The 23,007-nt window shown below is 41.0% G+C and overlaps 3 protein-coding genes and 1 non-coding gene across 5 annotated transcripts in view; 2 read left to right on the top strand and 2 right to left on the bottom strand.

Moving 5' to 3' along the window:
- The window catches only part of arfgef1 (ADP-ribosylation factor guanine nucleotide-exchange factor 1 (brefeldin A-inhibited)), a 48,571-nt gene extending 45,243 nt beyond the window's left edge, over window positions 1-3,328 (top strand). For both annotated transcript variants that reach the window (XM_041065410.1, XM_041065409.1), the window contains 2 exons: window positions 1,080-1,197; window positions 1,929-3,328. In XM_041065410.1, coding sequence (XP_040921344.1) covers window positions 1,080-1,197; window positions 1,929-2,144 — 334 coding nt within the window. In that variant the 3' untranslated portion in view covers window positions 2,145-3,328. The remainder of the gene's footprint in view (window positions 1-1,079; window positions 1,198-1,928) is intronic.
- A 289-nt stretch (window positions 3,329-3,617) lies between these two features.
- Window positions 3,618-16,539, bottom strand: LOC121200809 (centrosome and spindle pole-associated protein 1). The gene is made up of 27 exons (XM_041066314.1): window positions 16,491-16,539; window positions 16,297-16,394; window positions 16,092-16,172; window positions 15,215-15,316; window positions 13,519-13,880; window positions 12,695-12,786; window positions 12,470-12,566; window positions 12,299-12,356; window positions 11,675-12,003; window positions 11,457-11,581; window positions 10,688-10,772; window positions 10,374-10,485; window positions 9,804-9,951; window positions 9,577-9,717; window positions 9,393-9,463; window positions 9,034-9,177; window positions 8,789-8,938; window positions 8,586-8,696; window positions 8,440-8,500; window positions 8,171-8,297; window positions 7,224-7,363; window positions 5,949-6,083; window positions 5,836-5,870; window positions 5,660-5,723; window positions 4,924-5,081; window positions 4,650-4,803; window positions 3,618-3,992 (listed from the first exon to the last, which is right to left on the bottom strand). Exons 1-27 carry the CDS (start codon window positions 16,537-16,539, stop codon window positions 3,799-3,801), a joined length of 3,423 nt encoding a protein of 1,140 aa, XP_040922248.1. The 3' UTR covers window positions 3,618-3,798.
- On the bottom strand, window positions 15,758-15,830 carry trnar-ccg. The gene has a single exon. It is a non-coding gene; the product is annotated as a tRNA-Arg (tRNA).
- A 1,115-nt stretch (window positions 16,540-17,654) lies between the features above and the next one.
- cops5 (COP9 signalosome subunit 5) lies at window positions 17,655-22,103 on the top strand. Its single transcript, XM_041066341.1, has 9 exons — window positions 17,655-17,702; window positions 17,787-17,933; window positions 18,171-18,405; window positions 18,899-19,027; window positions 19,436-19,501; window positions 19,809-19,894; window positions 20,067-20,178; window positions 20,926-21,074; window positions 21,807-22,103. Exons 2-9 carry the CDS (start codon window positions 17,797-17,799, stop codon window positions 21,895-21,897), a joined length of 1,005 nt encoding a protein of 334 aa, XP_040922275.1. The 5' UTR covers window positions 17,655-17,702; window positions 17,787-17,796; the 3' UTR covers window positions 21,898-22,103.
- The last annotated feature ends 904 nt before the right edge of the window (window positions 22,104-23,007 follow it).

The following is a 23,007-nucleotide window of genomic DNA, read 5'->3' as shown; positions in this document are numbered from 1 at the left end:
CTCTAATGTGGGAATAAAGAAATCACACTTCTCCAGGCAGAAATGTCAGTAGCTACCTCAGAGGAAGGAGAGGTGAAAGGAGAGGTGGGGGCGTGGGGGTTTTGGGAGGGGGTGTTTTGCGGCTTTACGGGTCCAAAGGAATCAGCACACTGATCTTTCATTGTTCAGTCAGCCGTGCTGTCATCGCTGCATTTTTATTCAGCGCCGCACAAACAGCCGTCACCCCAATTCTCTCCCTGCCTCACCCTGATATTGATGATGATATCAAGATGAAGCAGAATCATTGCCTGTCTCTCCTACTTGCATTCAGTATTAGAGAAAGACAAGGAGGAGGAGGAGGAGGGGGAGGAGGAAGAGGAGGAAGGGTGGTGCCTGCATGTGAGAGAGGCTCAGAAATCCTGATTCACTGAGACGCTGTTATGTGTCATCATGCCTGTGTTTTGTGTTCCTTCCCTCTTTCTCCAACGCAGCTCATCCAGAAGCAATGCAGGCACACATTTATTCTTAAGCCACACACACACAGACCCTTGTTTACCAGAGGCCATGTACAGTGCACACATGCACGTTTGATTAGCATGTTTGATTAGTGTGGGGTGCAAGGCAGATTTGGGAGGCGATTAATGTCAGAGATTTGGGTGTAAGGGAGCTGCGAGCGTGGAGGAGGAAGAGAGAGTCGGGGATGAATGAACAGATGCCGTTGATGTCAGCCGAAGACCGCAGGGTCAGAGAAGAAAGGTCAGAGGTCACGTCAGTTTTCCTCAAGCACAAACTGTGAAGAAAAATGTGTAATTGTTTTCGTAATAGCCTCAGACGGTGGCTTTAATTAGCAGTTACTGAGCAAAAACGATCTTCATCGTCCTCGCCTCTGCAAATTTTTCATGGGATGAGTAAGGCAGTGAAGCAGATGGTGTCTTGCTACAGTACATTACAGAACAAAACAGCTCTAAGAGGCTGTTTTTTAAAATTCTTTCATTCAGAACATCTTTTTTTCTGTTTAATGCTCTCCCATTTTATTAATATATCTTTCTTTTTCGCTCTATGTGTGTCTCTTTGTGTGGGTGTGTGTGTGTGTGTTATAGTGTGTGCAGTGAGGCTGTAGCGTACTTCTTGGCCCTGACCTCAGAGAGCCACAGAGAGGCCTGGACCAACCTGCTGCTGCTTTTCCTCACCAAGGTGCTAAAGATCAGCGATGAAAGGGTAAGGAGCCTTAACGCTTGATGGCGCCTTTCCTGAGATCTGTGGTGTGTGTGTGTGTTTGTGCACGACCTTGTGCACACATACCAGATAATTTACAAGTAGGTGTAATATCCAGAAATAACAAATGAGGCAGAGGTGTGAACCAGAGTGGTATTTAAAAACACTTTTACCATCTGTATAACAGGAAAAAATAGAGTCTATGTTCAAATCATTTTTTTGTGCACTTATTTAAACCTGTGGTTTAACCGTTTACTGTGTTTGTGGTACAATTTTAAAAGACACTTGCCAGACATTCAGAAGCAAGTTTATAGTAGTCATGTTATAAATACACTAAATCAATGAAGGGGGAATCAATATGCTGATCACAACAAGGGCGTAGATGGAACAATGCAGCAGAGCAAGAACAGAACAGGATTTTTTGGATTAAATTATTACATTGGAACCATATTTTTATTTTCAGATTTTTAATCGTGAAATGAATATACTACAAAAATGACTGAGGTGCAGTTCCATGCTTTTGCACAAAACTGAGTATTACATTTTCACTTGAGTCTTTGAGAGCTCTTTATAGAGCTCAACAAAAGATACCAGGGACCGATGCTGTCACTTAAATTGGTTTGTACCAAGCAGCAAATACATCAATGACATTTAAGTACTTAAAAGTGCAACTTTATTCTGTCTTTGTCTCACTCTGTCTTTATCTCTGTCTCTCATTCCAATTCCACCTTTAGTTCAAGGCTCATGCTTCCAGGTACTACCCTCTGCTGTGTGAGATCATGCAGTTCGACCTGATCCCTGAGCTCCGGGCTGTTCTAAGAAAGTTTTACCTGCGGATTGGCCTCGTGTTTAACATTGCACAGCTGCCCGAGCCTGAACCAGAGCCAACGCATGTAGAGCAGGAGACAGACACAGAGGTGGGTGAGGAGGCTGGGGAGGAGGCTCAGTGATGCTGCACCACAAACAGCCTGGAACACACAGAGCCCCACTGAGGCCTCCACCTCAGATCTGTGCGACCGCGCTGCGGCTCTGTGTCGCCTCGGCGCCATCCATGTGGTTTCTGCAGAACACTTGGCTTAAGTAGCCGGTTATCTGTCGGCTGTCTGCTACCACCCACCCGCACCCTTAACCCTGTCACCACACACACACACAAACACGCCTAGACACACACAAACAGCCCAGATGGAGTACTTGATACCACAATAAAAACAGTAATGTCTTGTACAAGGTGTAGCGATGCCTCCACTGGATAAAACTACTGATAAACAACTGACAGTCACCCATATCTCTGATCTGCTCAGAAGGAATATATTTCCAAAAATGTGTGCTTCTTACTGTATATTTAAAACATAAAGAATGAATGGTTTCAACAACATGCAAAAAGACATATTCAGTAACTATGAAATGTGACATTTGTCACACATTGATAGTAATGATCTTTCTGTCTGCACCGCAGATGGCTAACATTAGTATTGATAGCCTCTTGGATGATACTAGTTGTACAGATCCGCCGCTATGTAATATAATCTTATAACACTAGATTTCATTTATTTTTTTGTTTATTTTTTTTTTCCTCCTATGGATTTGCTGCACTTGATCTCTTTTTTGAATGCACTGGAGATTTTACTTTTGTGATAATTTATTTGACTGTACCATCTCCTGCAGATTGTCCTACACAGTACGATTTGTAATTGAACACAAGCGTGGAAAGTGAAGGGTTAAATTATTCCATTTTATATGTTCTTAGGTTTGTAACGGAGATAGATGATAGCTGGGCTTCTGAAACTGGAAGACAAGAGAGCAACCTGATGCTAGCTGCTTTTGAGTCACTAGTCATTTGTTTTCATGTTTGAGTTTAGTTTTCACTCTTGTGTACAAAATCAAAAGTTAATAATATATGTTTTTTTTTTTCTTTGGTTTGGGGGAAGTTATATGTATAGAGAAAATGACAAATGTTAGCTGTGCTTTAAGTATGAATGGGATGCATTCCTGCTCATGGATGTAGAAAACAAAATGTATATGATACAGCAATGTAAAGTTTTCTATGTTGCAAAAAAGATTATGTACAACTTTCTGTACAATACATCATCTGGCATCCTAATCAGGTTCTAGGTCAATAAAGTTTTTGAACTTGGTTGATTTGAAATCCTGAATCACTGACTTCTAAATGCTACATAAGGGTTAGCTCTTTATTTTTCTACATTAATGATCAGTCAGGACAACATTCAATTAATAACATTTTTTTATTATAAAAATAACTCTCCAGTGTATATGTATAACTAAAATAACTACATTAAATTGTACAGTACATACATTTATGGTATGTTCACATACATGTACCCTATGAAACATTAATGGGCTAAAACGCAGCCATTAATTCTGTATTGCACAGTGAGTTTTATAATCTTGTCTAATCTCACAGACACATATTAGAAGCTTTTCTAACCAAAATCTACCACTGCAAAATACAGTGAGTTAAGCATCACACAGCATGATATTCAGAAGGATATTCCTTCTCAACCACCACCTGGATCTACAGGGAGCTAGGCTGGCAGGCCTCACGCCGTGCAGTTTCCCACCTTTGGGAAATTCAGCCAACGAGAGCTATGTGACGCGGTGTGTGAGCCAGGGTGGAGCATCCATCCTGCTGCTTGGCCTCTCTCTACAAGCTGAGCGTTTTACAGCAGCTGAGGTGCCAGGCCGCAGCCAGGGCTCTGTGGCAACAGTCTCCACGGAGACACGCCTCTCCAGGGCAGATTGCAGAGACAAGACATCCCCTTCATCATCAGACTGCCTCTCTGGAGAGCACAGAGGTTTATCCATCACACATTTCTTTAAGCGACCAGAGATTAATAGATGCTTAAAATTAAAATGCCACACACAAATAGAATACATATTTTTGTTTTGGGGTTATCGGTTTCACAGTCTAAAGTCGAGCATTAGTGTAAGACTGAAGCTTATGTGGGAAAGCTTTGTACCAAAGCCAAGCTGAGATCAGAGAGTTTTTTAAAAATCCAGCTTAAATATGAAATTGAATGCACTACATTTTAATTTAATTAACTGTATATACTAGAAAAGGCTCCTAGATGGATGTTGATGGGTTCTCCTGAACTCTTTCAGTGGGCTAATGCTAACCTGTGCCCTTTTACAGTGCTTGTAAATGTGTTGACCTCCTTAGATGTTCTCCCCTTTTATTGCTTTTTTTAAATGGAATCATGGTCAATTTGACTTTTTTTTTTTTCAACAAGAATTTACCAAAAAACTCTTTAATATCAAAGTGAAAGCAGGTTTCTACAAAGTAATGTCAATGAATTAAAAATATATAATGTAAATAAATGGGGAAAGCATCCAAGGGTGTGAATACTTTTTATAGGAACTGTATCTTTTGTTCTTTAAGCATCTGGCTTTTTTAAAAGTTTATGGTGAACAAATGTATGTAAATTGTTTCACCTCACCTAATTTGCTGCTATGTTCACGGGCGTATGAGTCTCGTCTCCTGGTGCAGTGCTGGTTGTGGGGTTTGACCTTAGCCTCACTGCTCACACTGGTTGATGACTGCAGAGACTCAGTGTCTGGCTGGATGTCTTGCTCCCCCTGGTTCACAGAAATCTGTTAATGTTTTAAAATTTGGAAAAGTAAAGGAAATTGAGTAATTCAGTACTGACAGCATCAGAGCGGGATAGTGCTCCAGCACTATAGTGATTCAAATCATCATCATCAGCACCATACATCATGGTCATGGTTCCTCTGTGGGGCTGTAGTCTCCCGGTGCTCTGCTGAGGGCTGGTGGGATCTCTGCTGATGAACCCGCTCTTCACGTCCATCCCCACTGTAAACATCTGACAAAGCCCAAAGCCATTCATCATTACACATACACCTCTTCACAACTGGACAGAGATTAGGGACCTAAAAGTTCACTCAGTTCAGATATGTAATGTGAAAATGATAAAAATCAGTACTTCCAGCAAAACTTTTTACTGAAAGGAGGGGAGATGGAAAACTGTAGGAGGAAAACTATTTAAAAAAAAAAAAAAAAACCACACAACACACACACCACACAACAAACCTCCTCCTGCACCAGGCTTTTTAACAATTTCTATGCTGCCATCATTCCTAACACCTGGCACTGTGCTATCACCACCCTGCAGCTGGCATGGGCACCTTGCACCCAGCACTGGCAACAGCTGCACCACAGAGACATGAGCTGGCATGTGCCACAGTAAGCCTGGCACACAGGCAAAGAGGTAAATTAGCCTGGCATACAGACTGTTGTAGTGCGGTATTGTGAGGGTGCATGTAGCTGACCTCCCAAGCCATGTCACCTTTATGGAAAACATGTGGAGCTTTAGAAAAAGAAAAATCCCAAAGTGTATTGTGTCCCCACTGATGTAAAAGCTTTCTTCTTGCTTAAAAGAAAAAAGGAACAGGGACAGTCTTTACAAACAGACTGTTTAGCCAGGCTTACCAATAAAAGCAGTCTCAGACGGCAATATGGAGTCTCTGTGGATGAAGCGCCCAGGTTTGTTCCTCTGAGAGAAGAAACAAACAAACATCTCCACTTAAGAAGAGCAAGCCAAGCGAGCCTGACTTATCTAGCCTGTCAAAATGAAAATGCATAATTAGAATGTGATGACCACTCACTGGATAATAATGCCTCAGTTGCTTGTCCAAAAAGTCTGTGGAAAAAGACACAGCAATTAGAGAAAGAATATAGCAGTCTGAGGAGACATGTGCGTGTGTGTGTGCTCACTGACCAGGCTCTTCTCTCTTCATAAGCCTGATTTTGCGTTGTTGTTCACGTAGAAGTGCCTGCTGCTGGATATCCAGACTTTGTGCATCAGTGGGAGGGTCAGGGTACATGTGAAGGACCTCTTCGCGGGATGCTGTGTCTGACAAATGAAAAGGGAAGAAGGGGAAGCTCAATCAGTATTTAAGATATTGTCCAATAGCTGCAAAGAGGTTGGCTTTCAGGTTTTATTCTTCATCTGATGCAGACAACATCTGCATTAGAACAGTAATAAAACTAAAATATCAGGAAACACAGACTAGGGATAGACATTAAAAGAAAAACCAACAGTTTTCATACTTAAGTAGCTTCCAATTGCTCCCTTCTGTACTGTCACTCTCTCCTTCCACTTTCTGAAACAGCAGTTTGGCTATGGCGCAGCTGCTCCACAGCCTGGCTATAACCTTCCCACTACATCCTATCAAGGTTTGACCACAGAGAATGAATTGAGGCAGTTTACAGGTGTAAGGCTGCCAAACATCCCAAATTTACAGGAAGAAGTTTGGTATGTGATTTGGTCAATTCATTGCGAAGTAGCATTTCTTCCTATTTAGTTGGTTTTACAAGCTTCAGCTCCACGTGTCTTTCAGACCCCTGCATTAACTCGGTCTGGGAACACATCCAAAGCCATTTCCTTGGTCGCTTGCTTTACAGTCTCTGTTCACACTGCCAAGCTGCCTGTCACTGATGGACACCTCCCATGACCTCATGAGATTAAAGTTTCAGTGTGGCTAGAGGGAGACAGAGGACTGATGGGGCTCTGGAAAGTCTAAACCATCTGGCAGTGCCCAGCTGGTTTGAGACCGCAATGATCCCTTTCTCCCGTCCTTACAACACCGCCATGACCACAGCAATTATAATAGGGTTCCTAAAACGGCTTCCTCAAAGTTGGTTCAGAGTATAGAAGCAAAGTAAGCAGTGTCGAATTGGTTTCAGCTCAGTGGGTTAAATGATTTGTCATCACAAGATGATGTTCAGTTCATCATCTGTGACATGTCTTACAGCAGTTTCTAAGTACATTGTATTACCTCTCCTTGCAGTAATTACTACTTTGTACCTCTGGGTCATAAAGTAGAAATGTACTGGCATTGGCATTCAGAGGGTCACTGCTCATGATCCTGCAGTCAAGTACATTTGAGACATATAGATCACACAGAAAACTATGCTAAAAACTATACTAAGTAAAAATGTTGCTTTATAAAATTAAACCTTCGTCTCATCAGTAAAAAGTATCTTTTGTTACCCCTGTGTTTCAGCTGGTTGAACTCCCGGATGTTTTGCATGTTAACACGTGCTGCATCAGAGAACGCTGTCGCAGTTGACGGCTGGTCAGCTTGCTTGTGCGCTGATTCAAAGGCATCCACTCTGGGACGTCTTCTGGGCCTGAGCAAAGGAGGCAAACCACACTTTAAACAGAACAACTACCTCTAGTAACATGCAAGTGTCTTTCTAAAAATGCATCAGTAGCACATTAACCTGGATGTTTTCACATTGTCCACAATGACTAAAATAACCAGTTCCTTTAGTGTAACCAGCTTCAAGTGTACGCACAGAAAAGCCATGAAACTGGCACAAGTTCAGTTTCTCAGATGGTTTGCTGGAAGCTACTCTGAATATAAGCAGAGATCTTACAAGTAGCTTGTTATACATCAATCATCTTTGTGGGTGGGATTTTACAACATATACAGTGTGTACGGTTAGAGAGGCAACAGCATGATGAATTGGCCTTCAGCAACATTCTGAATCCCTTTTGGATCCCTGCACTGCAGCTGACCCTGCTGATCTTGCAAGGTGAAGACACATGAAAAGAAAATTTCCTATTGGGGGAAATCATACTGTTATATTACTGCAGTTATTAGTGCCTGAAACAGATCTGAACGGAGATGAGAAGATAGCCAGTGTGACCTGGGTCACCTTCATTAGCTCAGAGCAAAACACAGCCTTTTTAAACATGAACAGCAAATCAAAATTGCCATTTAACAGAACTGAATTAGTCTTGGGTCTTCACCTTAATGCATCTGGAGGTGTATTAGGTGGAATTGGACCTGAAGGCATAGAGCACATCTAATAGCTTTTCTAAATTACTCATTTTTAGCCCAGAAAAAAAAAGTTGTAATAATCCCATTTATCCTTGGCATGTTACACCTATGCACATTAGCCCTGCTTTTCAGGGGTGTGTGACTGTTTTACCTGCTGGGGGGAGTGTAGTGACTCTCCTGTCGATCTGTTTGGCCCAGCTGAACCTCCAGTTGTCTCTGCTCTTTCCTCAGGTACCTACGAAGGGCTGACAGCTCTCTGATCACTTCCTGGTGACCATCTAAAGCAAGCAGGGGGAATGAGCAGGGACAGAGACAAGGATGGGAACAATAAATGTTTAAGTGGCAATTTATGATTTACAAGCAGCCAGGGATTGTATTTTTTGGAGGTGGGGAGTAGCGTACAGATAAAAACAATCCCACCTTGTGGCTGGGTTATTTTCACAGGATCTGGTCGGTAGTGTGGTGCTGACACAGACCGTTCCTGTTGTGGAAATTGCAGGCATTTTTAATAATAGATTTATACCATAAACAGTCTTGATGAGAAAATATTTGGATCCATTACTGACTGAGTGAGTCACAGTCCTGGAGGAGAGTTGGCTCACAACAGAGGGAGGTCTGGATGCCACAAGATTTCTCTGCTTCTTCTGCAAGGCTGGGACAGGAGGAGATGGCTCTCTCTGCAAATTTATGACCAGAATGACATTTCTTGACAAAGATGTTTAATAAAACTGTGAGCTACAGTGCCAGTGTCTTTTCAGGCTTGCTGTACCTCATAACTCAACTGCGTCTTTCTTTCTTCTCTGTCCCTGGTGCTCTCTGGTACCTTCTTCTCAGTCTCTTGTTCCTGCCTCACCTTCTTTTCCTCCTCCTGGCGATTTGTTTTAGGTTCATTGATCCAACTCTGGTTCTCCAGCCTATGCTGCAAAAAGTAAAGAAAACAGAAGTGAAAACCCACCCAACAGTAAGGCAGGAGGAATGATGAAGTGCTCTTGATAAAAGAGATGAACTCCTCACCTCAATCTTCTTTTGCTTCCTTTGCTCCTCCTCATATTCCTGTTGTATACGAGTCCTTTGCTCCGCCAGCCTCCTGTCTTCTTTCTTCTCCTCAATCCTCATACGTTCTCTCTCCTCTGCCTGCCTTCTTTTGTTTTCCTCTATCTGTTGGTATTAACAAGGTAAAGTTATAGTAACAATTCATTTACTATTTCAAAGTGCTCAGAAACATTGAAGAGGGTGTAAATGATAAAAAGTATTAAAAAAAAAAAAAAAAAAAAAAAAAGACATACCACAAAAAAAAAAATCATGTTTTGTTTAATCAGTGCCTTTCCTTGGCAATTACCTGCATAGATTCAACACTGTGGACTGACACCTACCTGTTGTTTCAGGGCTTCTTTGTATGTGTCCTGCATGTGGAGCTGCTGTGGAGTTGGCTGATCGCTGAAACCTGCAAGGACGAGTGAGACAGAAAGTAATCTAGAAGAGCGATGTATACAGCACACAGCATAAACTAGAAGACGGATGAGTCTGGCACAGTTGCCCAGAGAGACTGAACACTACCTCGATGGGAGGCGGGAGCCCTGGCTTCAACTGCAGGAGTGTCTCCATTCCTCGTCAAAAAGTTTTGTATCTGTTCTCTGTTCTTAAATACAGGATTCCTATATGACTCCTCATTGATCCTGTGCATTTGATTCAGGTCACCTGAGAGGATCAAAACATTCATCATGAGTCATCAAAAAAGTATCTCAGGTTTAGCAGACCTCATTAAGAAGTGAAAGCCTACTTACTAAAAAGGTTGCCTTTTGGGTCTTTAATCGGGGCGCCTCCACCACTTCGCCCCCAGGGGTTGTACGCCATCATCTCGGCCTCTATCTTGGCATCATATCGCTCCTTTTCTTCTTTTTCTCTCCTTCTACGCTCCTCTCTTTCTTTGATCTGGACACACATATGGCAAAAGATGTTTCAAAAGTTGATGCACTTTCATAGACCACCTCTGTTCTTTGACATGGTGGAGTGCAAGTCTGTATTTGTCCATGACTCCACCATGATCCAGGATCTAGAGTCTGTCAATATATTGACAGCTCCCGAAATGAGTCAGTGTCTTGGCTTTCTCTGACATCAGAATGGAGGAAGCAGCCTGTTACATTCAGTGATTAGCTTAAATCAGTGTGTTGCTGCCTCCCTCAACCCTTTGAGTTTCCAAAATCTCTAAAAACATCCAGCTACCAGTTAACAGAACTGGAAATCGGGCACAAAAACAAGCTTCCATTACTAATTTGTGAAGCTAATTATTATGTGTGAAAGACTGTGGCCTGTTTATGGCGATCAGATGATATCTCATAGATCTGATGTCGTACCTGCTGCCTCAGTGCTTCCTGGTAGCTCAGTGCACTCTCTCTCCTCTGCTTAGACTTGTCTGTCGGAAGCTCTCCAACACCTAGGGGAGAGGCTCTATGCTGATCAGTTGCTCTAGAAGCAGACAGGGTGATAAATGATAAGGAAGCATGTGAACAGGGAGTACTGACAGAAACAGTTATTTTCCTGTGAGGGCCTATGAAGAAAGGGTGCAGAAAATAGAAGTTGCACATATTTTGTAATAGTTTAAAATTGTGTACACTCAAATATCAGAATAAACAAACTTCTATTGTAAACATCAAGGATGGACACTGACTCAGTGTGGCGACTGGGTCCGAGAGGAGGTTTCCCAGGAGGACTCTGGAGATTCCCAGACTGCTGCACCCGTCCAGGCAGAACATCTAATGAAGGAAATACAAAAATACAAGGTAACAAATACACACTATTCAACCGTCTCATCGGCTATCTGCTGCCACCCTCTGCCAGCTTTTCCTTTCGACATTATCTTTGTTTGTTTTATTTATTTATTTATTTTTTACTCAGACCAGGGCAGAAATTTGGCAGTAAAATAAAAATTGAAAGGAAATAAATGCAACTACACAGACCAGCTGGATGAAGTCAGATCCATCTGGATCTGCTGAACTCCTATCCAATAAACTGTGTATATCCCCTTGGTAATAAAATCAGTTCTGCTGTAAAATGAGATTTATGAATTGCTATGCCGAGTCCTCACGGCCACTGATATGGTGATAAAGTGCTTCCATAATAAACGGTAATTCTCTACAGAGTGGTCTAGAAGTTTATTTAGGGCAATGTGAATTACTGCCAGCTAAGGTGAAAGTGTCAAATCCTGCAAGTCAGTTTATGACCATGAAAACACTAAACACAGCTATATACCAAACCAGTATTACTAGTATGCAGTATGTAAGTATGTATATACACTTAACATTACTGCCTTACATTTTCCAAAACATAATGTAGCATTTTAGGTGTTTTGTTTTTTCCTACCCTAACCACCTGATATCCAGTAAAAGACAAAAGAGCAAAAAAAATTTTTTTTTGTTTTGAGAAATGTAAAACTATACTTTGATAGTGAGGAAGATTAGAATCCAGTGGATGTCTTGTTCCATAGTAATAATAGGCTGCATCATATGGAGTCTTGTAATCATCAGTTACAGTGGGAGGTATTGGAGGAGGAACATGAGCAACCCTGAAAAAAACAAAATCACAGGAACCACAATGAATTAACAGCAGAGTTGTTCATTTCACTCATGTATAAGAACACAAAGCAGCAGTGAACTACCTTGGAATGGTCACTTCCCCGAGCATGTTTGAGAAGTCCTTGTGGTAGTCCTCATTAAAGCAGTCCAGTGAGGAGACACCTTGTGCTGCTCCCATCCCAAACCCAGGCACTGTGTTTCCTGCCAGCTGACCAAGAGCTGTGCTGTAGTCCACCTGGGACTTTCCTGGGGGGGCTTTCTTCTCTGCATTTTCGGTGGGTTTGTTATCTATAGGCCTTGGATCTGAGTCCTTCCCTACGGCCTCCACGTCTATTCCGGGCTTGTAGGGAACATCTCGCCTCCAGCTGTCATATTGCCGATTTACAGCTCCGAACTGCATAATCCGGTCAGGCTGAAGAGGTGATGAGCCACGCAAAAGAGATCCATCAAAAGAAATCAGACAAGAATATTGAGAAGATCTCAAAAGCTCATCATCCATGATGGTGATATATACTGACATGTTGAAGTGTTTATTGAGCTGTTGAGACCACTCAACTTTACAATACTTTACCCAATAACTGTGAAAGACAGGAGGACCATGATGAATAGGATCATTGTATTACGGTAAGATGGGATCTTAATGTTCTGTTATGTGTTTAAAAGACTGTATCCGTTTTTAGCCCATTCTTGTAATGCCATTGTGCTACCTTTTTTTCAGGGTCTGTGGCTCCAGTGGCTGCAACTCTCAGCTCAAGTTTCTTCTCCCTGAAAACAAGGGCTAGTTCAAATCATCCCATCCTTTCTCTCTTGTTAACTTCTGGTGAACTAACTGAAATAACTCTAATGAAATTTTTTTGACTTACTGAATAAATACGTACCTTATCTTGTTTATCTGCTGTTCGGCAATCTGTTTCAGAAGCTCCTGCTTATACAGTTCTTTCCTCATCTGAGAGGCCGCCTGCTCTTCTGTTGCCCCTGCATGACAACAATGAGTCATAAACATGAATGTGATGATGCTGAAAAAAAAAAAATTTCAACTGACAAATTCCATCACTAATAACACAAGGCACTATGTGTCCAAAAGCATCATGACTTGTATTTACCAATTAGTAGTCCTGTAGAAAACTCAGCTTTATTCTTGCTGGTAGCAGGTCTAGATCTTGCAGCCATCCTCGTGCTGTCTGGCATTTGCTGGCTATTGAACACAGATACACAGATCCTTATACAGCACATAGGGGTAACGGCACAGCCATCAGTTTTCTTCTTAGCCACACCCAGCTACCGTTTTACATCAATGCTGCCTCACAGTTTGCCTGCAGAGCTTTCTGGTCTCTAACTCAGACAGAGATTGAAGCCCCATTCTCCAATAAATCCAGCTCCTCTCATAGAACTGGAGTGAGTAATTGTTTGCCTGGAGCTGGGCCAAGGCTCGCCCTCAATCACTGCCCCACACATTAACAACACACTGAACAGTAGCTCAACTTAACTGCATAAACAGGAAACAATGGAATGCAACAGCATGTAAGAAAAGTGCTGAAGAGCAATAATCAAAACCTATTTGGTATAACAGTTACCCTTTGTTGGTTCATTCAATCAGAGTACTTTATTGATTGAGAAAATTTATGTCTTTATGACTTTCCAGGAGGATGTTATTGGCTATCCAGCTCAGTATGTGAATACTGCTGCTAACTAGGATAAGTCTCAGCATTTCAGTTCTCACATAGAAATGGATCTTGCTTACTCTGAGTTCCAAACCCAATCATTTTGGTTCTGATCGTGAACACCAAGGGCCCCCACCTTCCTTATGTCCTGAGGAGCTCTGCCAAAGAAACAGACATGACAGGTAAAGAGGAACTACATTACCACACCCAGTTACTCTATGGTGATAGAGAATACCAGTAGCTCACACTTAGGAAAAAAGCTACACCTGTTAGCTCTGTGTTGTCTGGTTCTCCTCTCCTCTTTGTCCTCAGGCTCTGGAGTGTGTCGGTCCTTTCGCCTCCTGTATCTGAACTCCAGCTCCTCCTCTTTGTCTGTGATAAGCTCCTCATCAGAGCTACAGGGTTCTTTTGGTCCATAGAGCTGCCAACGCCTTCGCCCCCGATGGCCTTGATCCCAAGTCTCTGTGCTTTTTCCATTACCCACTGCCTCCGTCAGAGTGGCAGCATCTCTTCTGGATGCAGGGCGCTCTCTGTAAGGAAGGGGTATGCTATTGTGCGTGTTGAGGATGGGCAGAGGAGAAGCTGGAGATGAAATGCGTACAGCATCTGAAGCTTGAACTTGTCCAGACTGAAAACGAAAATGTAGAAAAACCTTAATTTGAAAAGCTTTTACTTTACACCAATGTGCTATAAAGATTTTACAGCATACAACCTAAGGGTTGATTGAAAGCAGCTGGACTTCTGTTTGAAGCTTGAAGGTGTTTCACATCTCATCTGAGAAGCTTCTTCAGTTCTGGAGACTGGTTAGAGAGTCCAAACATTTATACTCATCCCTATCTCCCTACCCCCCATCTCCTTGTGGGTGGTAGTTCTGGGAGCAACAGACCCACTTAGGTGAGCATAGAAACTGAGCATCATGTGAGTCGTTAGTATCACATGAGCCCAGGTGTGAATGTGTTAGTCGTTTGGGAAGGGATCTTAAAACTGTGTTATATGTAGGCGACACCTGGTGTCTTAGACTCCCCCCCCCCCCCCCCCCCCCCTTCACTGATGGATGTTCTATTTTAATTAATTAATTATAGGAAAAGATCTAATTGGGATTTTCTGGCAGATATTGAGATTTCAATTTGACACAATTTTCTTCAATTCAAGCAAAATACAGTAACATTTACAAAAATGACAAAATTATATCATACCATTAAAACGTTAAATACCATTACTCTAATGCAAGAATGAAAACTAAAATTAAGAACTGATTTCAAATGAATTTAAGAAACATGCATGTACATTCTATAAAGTCCTTGACCAATGGCAGTTATTTTAATATTTTCACTAGACTTTTCACCGGACTTTTCGTCATGCAAATGCCTGTGGTGATGTGGTGAAGCGCCGGTATAACTTGGTTGTGTTTCCGCTGGATGTTGCAACTTTAGCGCGACAGGTTTTGCACAGTACCTGTTTCTGATGCACGTCTGCAGCCTCAGACCCGAAATACTCCCAAATGACCGACGTTCTGTTTTTTCTTGGGGGTTAAAACTCCGCTTCTGCTCCAGCTGAAGTAATTTCAGTGATTAAGGAGCAGGTGGAGCAGGTTATACTGATTGCGTTAGCGTGACCTGTCCACGAGCAGCGCGCCGCTTCTGATTGGTGAGCTTGGCAGGTAGGGAGACGTGCATGTATGTGTAAAATAGTTGACACAGCAGATCCTGGGTCAGTTAGGAGCAGTGCAAAAAACCGCAGCTTTGTGTCTGAAACATCTTCAAGCTTCAACCAGAAGTCCAGTTGCCTTCAGTCAACCCTTAGGATACAATGACCTGGATGAATGAGAACTTGCACAGACATACAGGATATAACAAAAATATTTTTCTACAAACCATGTCTTTTGGTTTGAAAGCAGAATTACTGTTATTGCAAACATGTATCTGTCAATGTGTATTTTTGGGTATTGACTATTATTGTTACCTTAGAAGTGACAGGAGATGTTCCCCTCTTTAACCTTCTAATTTGCGCTTTTTCTTGGAGGAAGAGGTTGTATTCCTTATTTCTCTCAGCCCTCAGTTTTTCCTGTGAGAGGAAAAAAAATCAGTCATGTCTCTGAAGCAGCAATCTAATCAGGGCACCTGCTGCTCATTTCCACAGCTGTGTTGAATCTGACTAATTAAGGACAATGTTAAGTGTCGTGCCCTCCCTTTTTCTTGCTTTCATTTAATTCTCTCTTGAAATCTAGTAAATACATTTTTTAAAATGTCTTAAAACAGACTTAGCTCTGAAACAAACTAAATAAAACCAGAAACATACATTAGCCCACCTTTGGCAAATAAGATACCTTACTTTATCTTCACATATCACAATCTGCCAGTCACCCATAAATACTCCATTTACAGCATTTGGACTAACACATTTGTTTGTCCAATCCATGGGGTTCTGTCTCATGCTAAAGGAATCACTATATATAACTGGACTGCCTCTTTATATTTATAAATTGTACAATTTGCTCAACCTGCTTGACCCAGGTGGGACTCGAACCCACAATCCCCAGCTCCGGAGGCTGATACCTTATCCATTAGGCCACTGGGTCACCACAACAGGCATTTGTAAACAAAAGAAGTTGCCACGAAACACAAAGCACTGCATAATCAACACTTCATATCAACTCCCGCTGAGGCACTGCAGTAAATCAAGTCCACTGAGTGTTGTTGTGAAGAAGTGTCATAAAGCCAGGGGAAAAGTCCTATTTTGATGACTGACACTTACAGTACCTGCTTTCTGTTATATTACATTCAGACACACTACTCCCTCAAGTGCTCACCAAGACACACAAATATACACAGGCACACACCTTAGCTGCTATCTTGTCATCAATACGTAGAGAGAGACCCTGTGGTTGTGGATGAGGTTCACCACTTTTCAGATCATTTTTCTGAGGGAAGAATATAAAAACAAAGGACAGGATGGTGAGTCAGCTAAACACAATAGAGAGGCAGCCTTTAAAAAAAATGTTGTTTTACTGATCATTTTAAATTTTTCCAAATACATTGTCAGACCTTGGCAACATAGTGTTTGTAGTCCAGCTGAAGCTCCTGCTGAAGTTTCTGTTTCTTCCTTTCATACTCAGTTCCCAGCAGGAAACTTATGCCCAACCCTCGAAAATATAGAATATACAATATAAAATACTGTACGATGAACACTATACTCAAAGAATGCAGCCTGTTCACTTTTTTAGAGGCTCGCACAATACCTCTGTCTGGATTAGGGTTTATTCCTTGTGTTGCTGATGCTGGAGGCATATTTACAGTGTTATTTACATCACCGGCCCCTGACTGTGGAGAGTATTCGCATAAAATATTCGTTAAAGCACTGATATGCGCATCAATAATTACAAAGTTATTGGTATTTTACGTACCTTTGCATATATGAATGGTAAATCACACTTCAGCGACGATATTTCTTTGTGTGTTTCCTCTTAATGTCCTCGAAAAACGTCCCGTCTTCGTCTATTGCTAGCCAAACGAGGTAATGATTGAGGCTGCATCTAATGGCTAATTAAAATAAATAAATAAATAAATAAAAATCTGTGCCTGTTTAAATGCTCAGCTTTAACTCTGGCGACTGAAATCAAACATTGCACTTTAATATATATTATTTATACTGAAATTATTTGGCTCCACAAACCGAAAACGTGACAAATGCTCTTGTCCAGACTGTCAGCAAGTCGCAAAGCATCATTTCGTTGCTAGGGGCAACCATGACACAAAAGGTCTTGCTAGAAGAGGCTAACCTAGCTAACACGAATTATGACAAAAAATATATATCTGAGACGCGTCAAATTCGACTTTAAACAGTTGTTACATTGGTCGGTAATACTGACCAAATTTGCTGTTGCTTGTTGAAATGGTTTTAACAGTGTTAACTCTAGTGGAAGTCAGGTTTAAAAACAATTAACGCTAGTAATCTAGAACCAACAAGACTTACAAGCCCTTTGAGTCTTGCTTACGGGATTTGACGAGAAGAATTTAGTTTCGGTAATGAAAACTGACATCGCTTTTGTCGATTCGTGAAACACTACAATCTTCTCCAAGAGCACAGCGCTGCAAACTTCAGAATAAAAGCTACTTTAACAAGCCTGCTTGTATTTCTGAAAGGCGCCGCTAGATGTCAGTGCGTCCCCAACGGTTAGTTAATGTCCTCTCAAGACTAAACCATGTTTTCATGTGAGAGGGGTGATTGTACTTTAACACGACTGTTAAACACGGAAAAAGCATTCCAGGCGGAATAACATTGTTTCGTATATGGTTCAGTTTCAATGTTAAAAGTGTTATGTACCATACAAACACATCAACGTCATATGTATGTAACATTAAGACAAATGTTCCCCGCGATTTCACTTTGGTGTATTGGTATCATTCACTGTCATGGCTCCCTGAGCGAGTGAACGATTCGTCCTGCTACGGTATCAAATACTAGGAGAAATACAACATATCTTCGCTTACTTGAACATAAATCGGGGGTTTTAACGACTCATTTCTGTACTTAGATAAGGAATCATGGCGGGGAGCAGCACTGCTCAGAAAACATGGGAGCTATCGAACAGCATGCAGGAAGTACAGAGCATAGATGAAATTTACAAATATGACAAAAAGCAACAACAAGAAATCCTCGCGGCGAAGCCATGGACAAAGGAGTAAGTACACAACAGTAATGTGGTGTTTGATCGCCAGTTGAGGTGATTGTTAAGGTCAATTTCGGGTGTTGTGTGCTGTATCACGGTACGCTATTGTTAAACACTCTTGATAGCTTGGCCATCAACTAGCAGTTGTTTGTCAACATCAGTGCAGCAGATTGTGTGCGGTGTGTTTCTGCAGATGTATTTACTCCTTAATATTATGCTAAATGTTGAATAAATATCTTTGACCCACAGTCACCACTACTTCAAGTATTGCAAGATATCAGCTTTGGCCTTGTTGAAGATGGTGATGCACGCCAGGTCTGGAGGAAACCTGGAGGTGATGGGCCTCATGCTGGGGAAGGTCGACGGCGAAACCATGATCATCATGGACAGCTTTGCCTTACCTGTGGAGGGCACAGAAACCCGAGTCAACGCACAGGCTGCAGCATATGAGTACATGGCTGCCTACATTGAAAATGCTAAACAGGTCTGACACTGTCTTACACTCACTTAACTCATAATTGAGAAAGAGCGAACCAAACTCTCCAGATACACTGTTCAGAGTTATATTATGTATATATGTTAGATGTTATTAATTGCAGCCATATTTTCTGGGTTGCGACTTGGGTAGATGTTTGTGTGGGTTAGTCATACACAAACAGGAATCTGGATCTCCACATCACCCATCCTTTACCCACCTGTACTCTTCAACGCTGCTCTAAATACATTCTCTTAATGAAATGACAATCATTCAGTTCTGTTATACTCACAGTTATTTAGTGCCATATTCTTAAAACAGATCACACTATTTCCTATTCTACATTTTGCCATACATTGGTAGCAATAATAATATTCAAACAATATTTTTACACTCTTCTTATATTTAAACATTGGCTGTAATCCTGCATAAGGGTGGTTTTAGAAGTAGTACAGGCTTCCCGTCTTGAATAAAAACCTGCATCTAATGTCTAATCCCTCAGGTTGGCCGGTTGGAGAATGCTATTGGCTGGTACCACAGTCATCCAGGCTACGGATGCTGGCTCTCGGGCATAGATGTCAGCACTCAGATGCTCAACCAGCAGTTTCAGGAGCCTTTCGTGGCTGTTGTGGTAAGGCAGGAAATGGTAACCATTGTTATTTCAAGTCAAACACTTGGTTTACAGTGATTTGTAATTGCTCCCTATTAAAACGGTATTCAAGAAAGTAAGCTCTTTTCTTTCTAAGTATGACAAAACACGTTGTGGGTGTAACTGAGAAGGGGGTGATCGCTGATGTATGAGTTGTAGGTTTCCGTGTAGTACAGAGGAATATTTTGCTATTGCAACCATCTATGCTATTTACACTTCATTTGGTTTAGCAGTGCTTAAATGCCATGGGCGTCGTATAATTAAGTGCGTATTTTCAGCACACTGACAGCCATAGTAAAGGGCTCCTGGTGGCCAGATTTGAGTAGTCCCTGGAGGTTTTTATGACCTCTGACTTTGTTTTCCTGTTCTACTGTATCTTTCTTCCTACAGATCGACCCCACTCGGACTATTTCTGCAGGGAAAGTCAACCTTGGCGCCTTCAGAACCTACCCAAAGGTAAAACAAAGACCATATATAACAGCAGTTCTCTAAAGATTATTAGTTTAAAAGCAGTAAATTAATTTGCTATTAAGTATTCTGGTGCATTTGTGTGTTTTTTTTTGTTTGTTTTTTTTACCATATTTGTTTGTTTTTAAACTGTTGTTGTGTATTTATGATGTGATCTAGAATTTATGATCTTGAATTGCTTTTTTTTTAATCTCATTGATCCATTACTTGTTTGTACAGCATTTACCTATTTACATTACAGAAATTATTTTTTCTTCTCTTGTTATTTATCAGCATTTCTTCTTTGGTTTTTCAGGGTTACAAACCACCCGATGAAGGACCCTCCGAATATCAGACAATCCCTCTGAACAAGATTGAAGACTTTGGTGTACACTGTAAACAGTGAGTGCTGAAATACAGTATATTAAAATGTTGTCACCACATTGAATATTTACATATCAAACACAATATGTAAATAATTTTTAAACATGTACCTTAATTACTGTACTTAAATGTACTTTGCCCTTTATGATGATATACTATACTTGTTTTTGCTTTGGTTTGTCTCATTCAGGTATTACGCCTTGGAGGTAACTTACTTTAAGTCCTCCCTTGATAGAAAGCTCCTGGAACTCCTTTGGAATAAATATTGGGTCAATACCTTAAGCTCCTCAAGTCTCCTCACGGTATGTAGGCAACTTCAAAAATCAAAATGTTCGCTAATTGTCTGACATTTTGATTTATGGTTAATTATTACACTATAACTCATTGAGACATGTGGTCACCAGCCTGTGATGTTGTGATTTATTGCAGCCTACTAGCAAAGCACCTTTGTTTATTGGTGTTAGTAATAAGCTTAATTTGAACTTTTTAACAAGTATTAAAGTTGAAACTGACTCCAGTGATACCGGTTCACTGTGGATCATCTCCTTTCCCCCCTGCAGTTCGCTCTAAAGATTGAAAGCCCCTCATGTGAATTCCCATTGTGGTTGCAGTCACTCTGTCCCGAGCTTAACTAAACAGTCTAAACAGGCATCAGGCTTATCCAAACAGTTAGCTCTTTGGCATTCTGGATGAAGATGAATTGACTACATGTCAAGAACGAGCTGTTCCATGGGTGACAGGCTTTGTCAGTTGCTACACTGTCACCCTAGTCAGGGGCCCCTGTGTCATTGTGTTTTAATTACCTTTTCCACTAAAAACACGGCCTCACCTTAAGCAAACTTTCCTCTGACTTCTCTTCATTCACCACAACGCACAAAGTGTCCCTACAGCTTGTTACACAGATTTGTTGCCATTCTGCAAAAAAAAATCTTGTTCTTTGTGGAAAATCTGTTATCTAGCTTTTGTTAGCAAATTGCGCATGAACTGGTTTTTACTCGTGTGTTTGTGCGTGTGCACGGGGTTTGTGTTTGTGTGTGTTGGATGGTCAGAACTCGGACTACACCACAGGCCAGGTGTTTGACCTGTCGGAGAAGCTGGAGCAGTCGGAGGCTCAGCTGGGCAGAGGCAGCTTCATGCTCGGGTTGGACACACATGACAGGAAGTCTGAAGACAAACTGGCCAAAGCAACACGAGATAGGTAAATGTTTTTCTTCTAAACAAATAACTTAAATATGAACATTTATTTTGGGCAGTAGAATTTCAGTGTTGTCTTTGGCTGTAGCCAACTTTCCCGTTACTTTCTTAAGGCTATATTGTACAACCTAAAAAGAAAGTAGTTGATACTGCTTGATATACATTTGCCAACTCAACTGATGTGTTAAAAATACATTATTTTCTTTACGTTATGTTAATAATAACCTTATAATATGTTGTTTCTATTACATTTTAAAAAGAATTTTAATTAAATTCTTGTGTGTTTAAATTTTGGCAAATGTTTGTTTTAGGGCTGCAACCAAGATTATGTTTATTATTGATTAGTCTGTGAATGATTTCCTCAATAAATTGATTAATCTTCTTGTGTATTTAATGTCACAGAATGATGAAAAATACTTAAAGGTTTACGTTATAATGATATAAAACAGAGAATGATTCAAACAGTTAATCAAGTATAAAAATAATTACTGATTAATTTTCAGTCAATTGACATTGACTTATCATTTCGACTCTAGACTAGTTTATTAATACTAATTTCAGTAATATCTGATTAACACAGAGATAGAGTACTACAAATGACAGCAAAAAAGACTTTCACTATTTATTGCTCTTGGAAGTCTACTGATGCCAATGTAATGGTTACATATAAGTATGATGTATCTGTTTTTGCTTGGAGTAAATACTGAGCTCCATTTTCCCCTGTGCTTTGTTTTAGCTGCAAGACAACCATCGAGGCAATTCATGGCCTGATGTCTCAGGTCATTAAGGATAAACTCTTCAATCAAATCAACACGTCTGCCAATTAAACCTGAACTATGAGCTGATTTGGATCTCACCTGGAAATGTTTTCTTGTGCATGTCTAGCACTTATTGATTTAACTGCTAAGAGTAGCATTATCTGTGAGTCCTCTTGGGAGTGCTTTTTTTATTCACTTTCTTCTTTTGTCCTTGAAGTAGCTAAGGAATACAGCCAGGACTCATGCTGCAAAAAATAAAACATAAAAAAATCCAAGTACTGTATGTGGGTATTTCATACTTTTTAGACAAAATTATTTGAGTTTATTTAGGTCTGTATTATGCAAGATAACTTATATTTTACCTGGGAAATTGAACAATTTCATTGGGGTATAAGATGGATGTTTGTCTTCACCTATTCAACCCATTTAGTCTTCACTACGTATTTATATTTAGGACAGTATTCTGAATGTCTGAAACACTGCAGCATTGTTTACCCTCATGCTCTGGTTGTTGCTAAAAATCTTTTTACACGCAGGACCTGTGTTCTCCTGCAGTCCGACATTTAGGATACACGCCATGGTCGCATTTAACGCACGGCCTCATCCAGCACCAGTCAGTCACTCAAGTGTAGTCTGTCATAGCATTACATAATGGAACAACAAACTCAAGTTTCTGTATAGGCTCAAAGGGAATCGCCTGCCATGTGTGGGATGTCTCTGCGGAGTCACTCCCTGCACAGTTTTGGCTCTCGGTGGTACACAGTCCGGCAGAGTGGCCAAGTCGTCAGGTTGTGGTGTGGCAGTGATGCAGTGCAGAAACAGAAGCCGTACACACTGGAGTCTATTCACCCAACGTGTCTGCTCTCCATCGAAGCAGACACTCACCAAGTCTGCCTTTTTTTAACAGACAGCTGCTTTGGCCTGGGTTTGTGTCATGTCTTTTTTATGGTATTGTAATGGCTAAATGTATATTTTCGATGTCATGTATTGCAAAGAAGAGAGAATCCCAGTGGGACCAAGGAGGTGTCTGTTTTTTCTCATAAGCATGAGCTTTGGCACCACTTCTTATAATGATTTTCTTTTACCATTATTTAAGCCATTTCTTAAGGTGGAGGGTGTTTAGTATAGCGGTTTAGGAAGAGGAAACTTATTAGATTATATTTAATATAATTTAGGATT

The sequence above is a fragment of the Toxotes jaculatrix genome, chromosome 20 (genome assembly GCF_017976425.1).
Source record: "Toxotes jaculatrix isolate fToxJac2 chromosome 20, fToxJac2.pri, whole genome shotgun sequence".
NCBI classification, from domain to species: domain Eukaryota; kingdom Metazoa; phylum Chordata; class Actinopteri; family Toxotidae; genus Toxotes; species Toxotes jaculatrix.
Note: the sequence above shows the minus strand (reverse complement) of the source record. Positions and strands in the feature narration are given on the sequence as shown.

What these genes read in the sequence shown, in the direction of transcription:
- LOC121200809 (XM_041066314.1), bottom strand. Translation starts at nt 16,539, where the DNA reads ATGCCTCCAGCATCAGCAACACAAGGAATAAACCCTAATCCAGACAGA. An exon ending in AGACAACACAGAGCTAACAG is followed by an intron (nt 12,787 to 13,518) that starts GTGTAGCTTTTT and finishes TGTGTTCAATAG; the next exon opens with CCAGCAAATGCCAGACAGCA. An exon ending in AGAGGAACCATGACCATGAT is followed by an intron (nt 4,804 to 4,923) that starts GTATGGTGCTGA and finishes AAACATTAACAG; the next exon opens with ATTTCTGTGAACCAGGGGGA.
- cops5 (XM_041066341.1), top strand. Translation starts at nt 17,797, where the DNA reads ATGGCGGGGAGCAGCACTGCTCAGAAAACATGGGAGCTATCGAACAGC. An exon ending in AGCCTTTCGTGGCTGTTGTG is followed by an intron (nt 19,028 to 19,435) that starts GTAAGGCAGGAA and finishes TTCTTCCTACAG; the next exon opens with ATCGACCCCACTCGGACTAT. An exon ending in GCTCCTCAAGTCTCCTCACG is followed by an intron (nt 20,179 to 20,925) that starts GTATGTAGGCAA and finishes TTGGATGGTCAG; the next exon opens with AACTCGGACTACACCACAGG.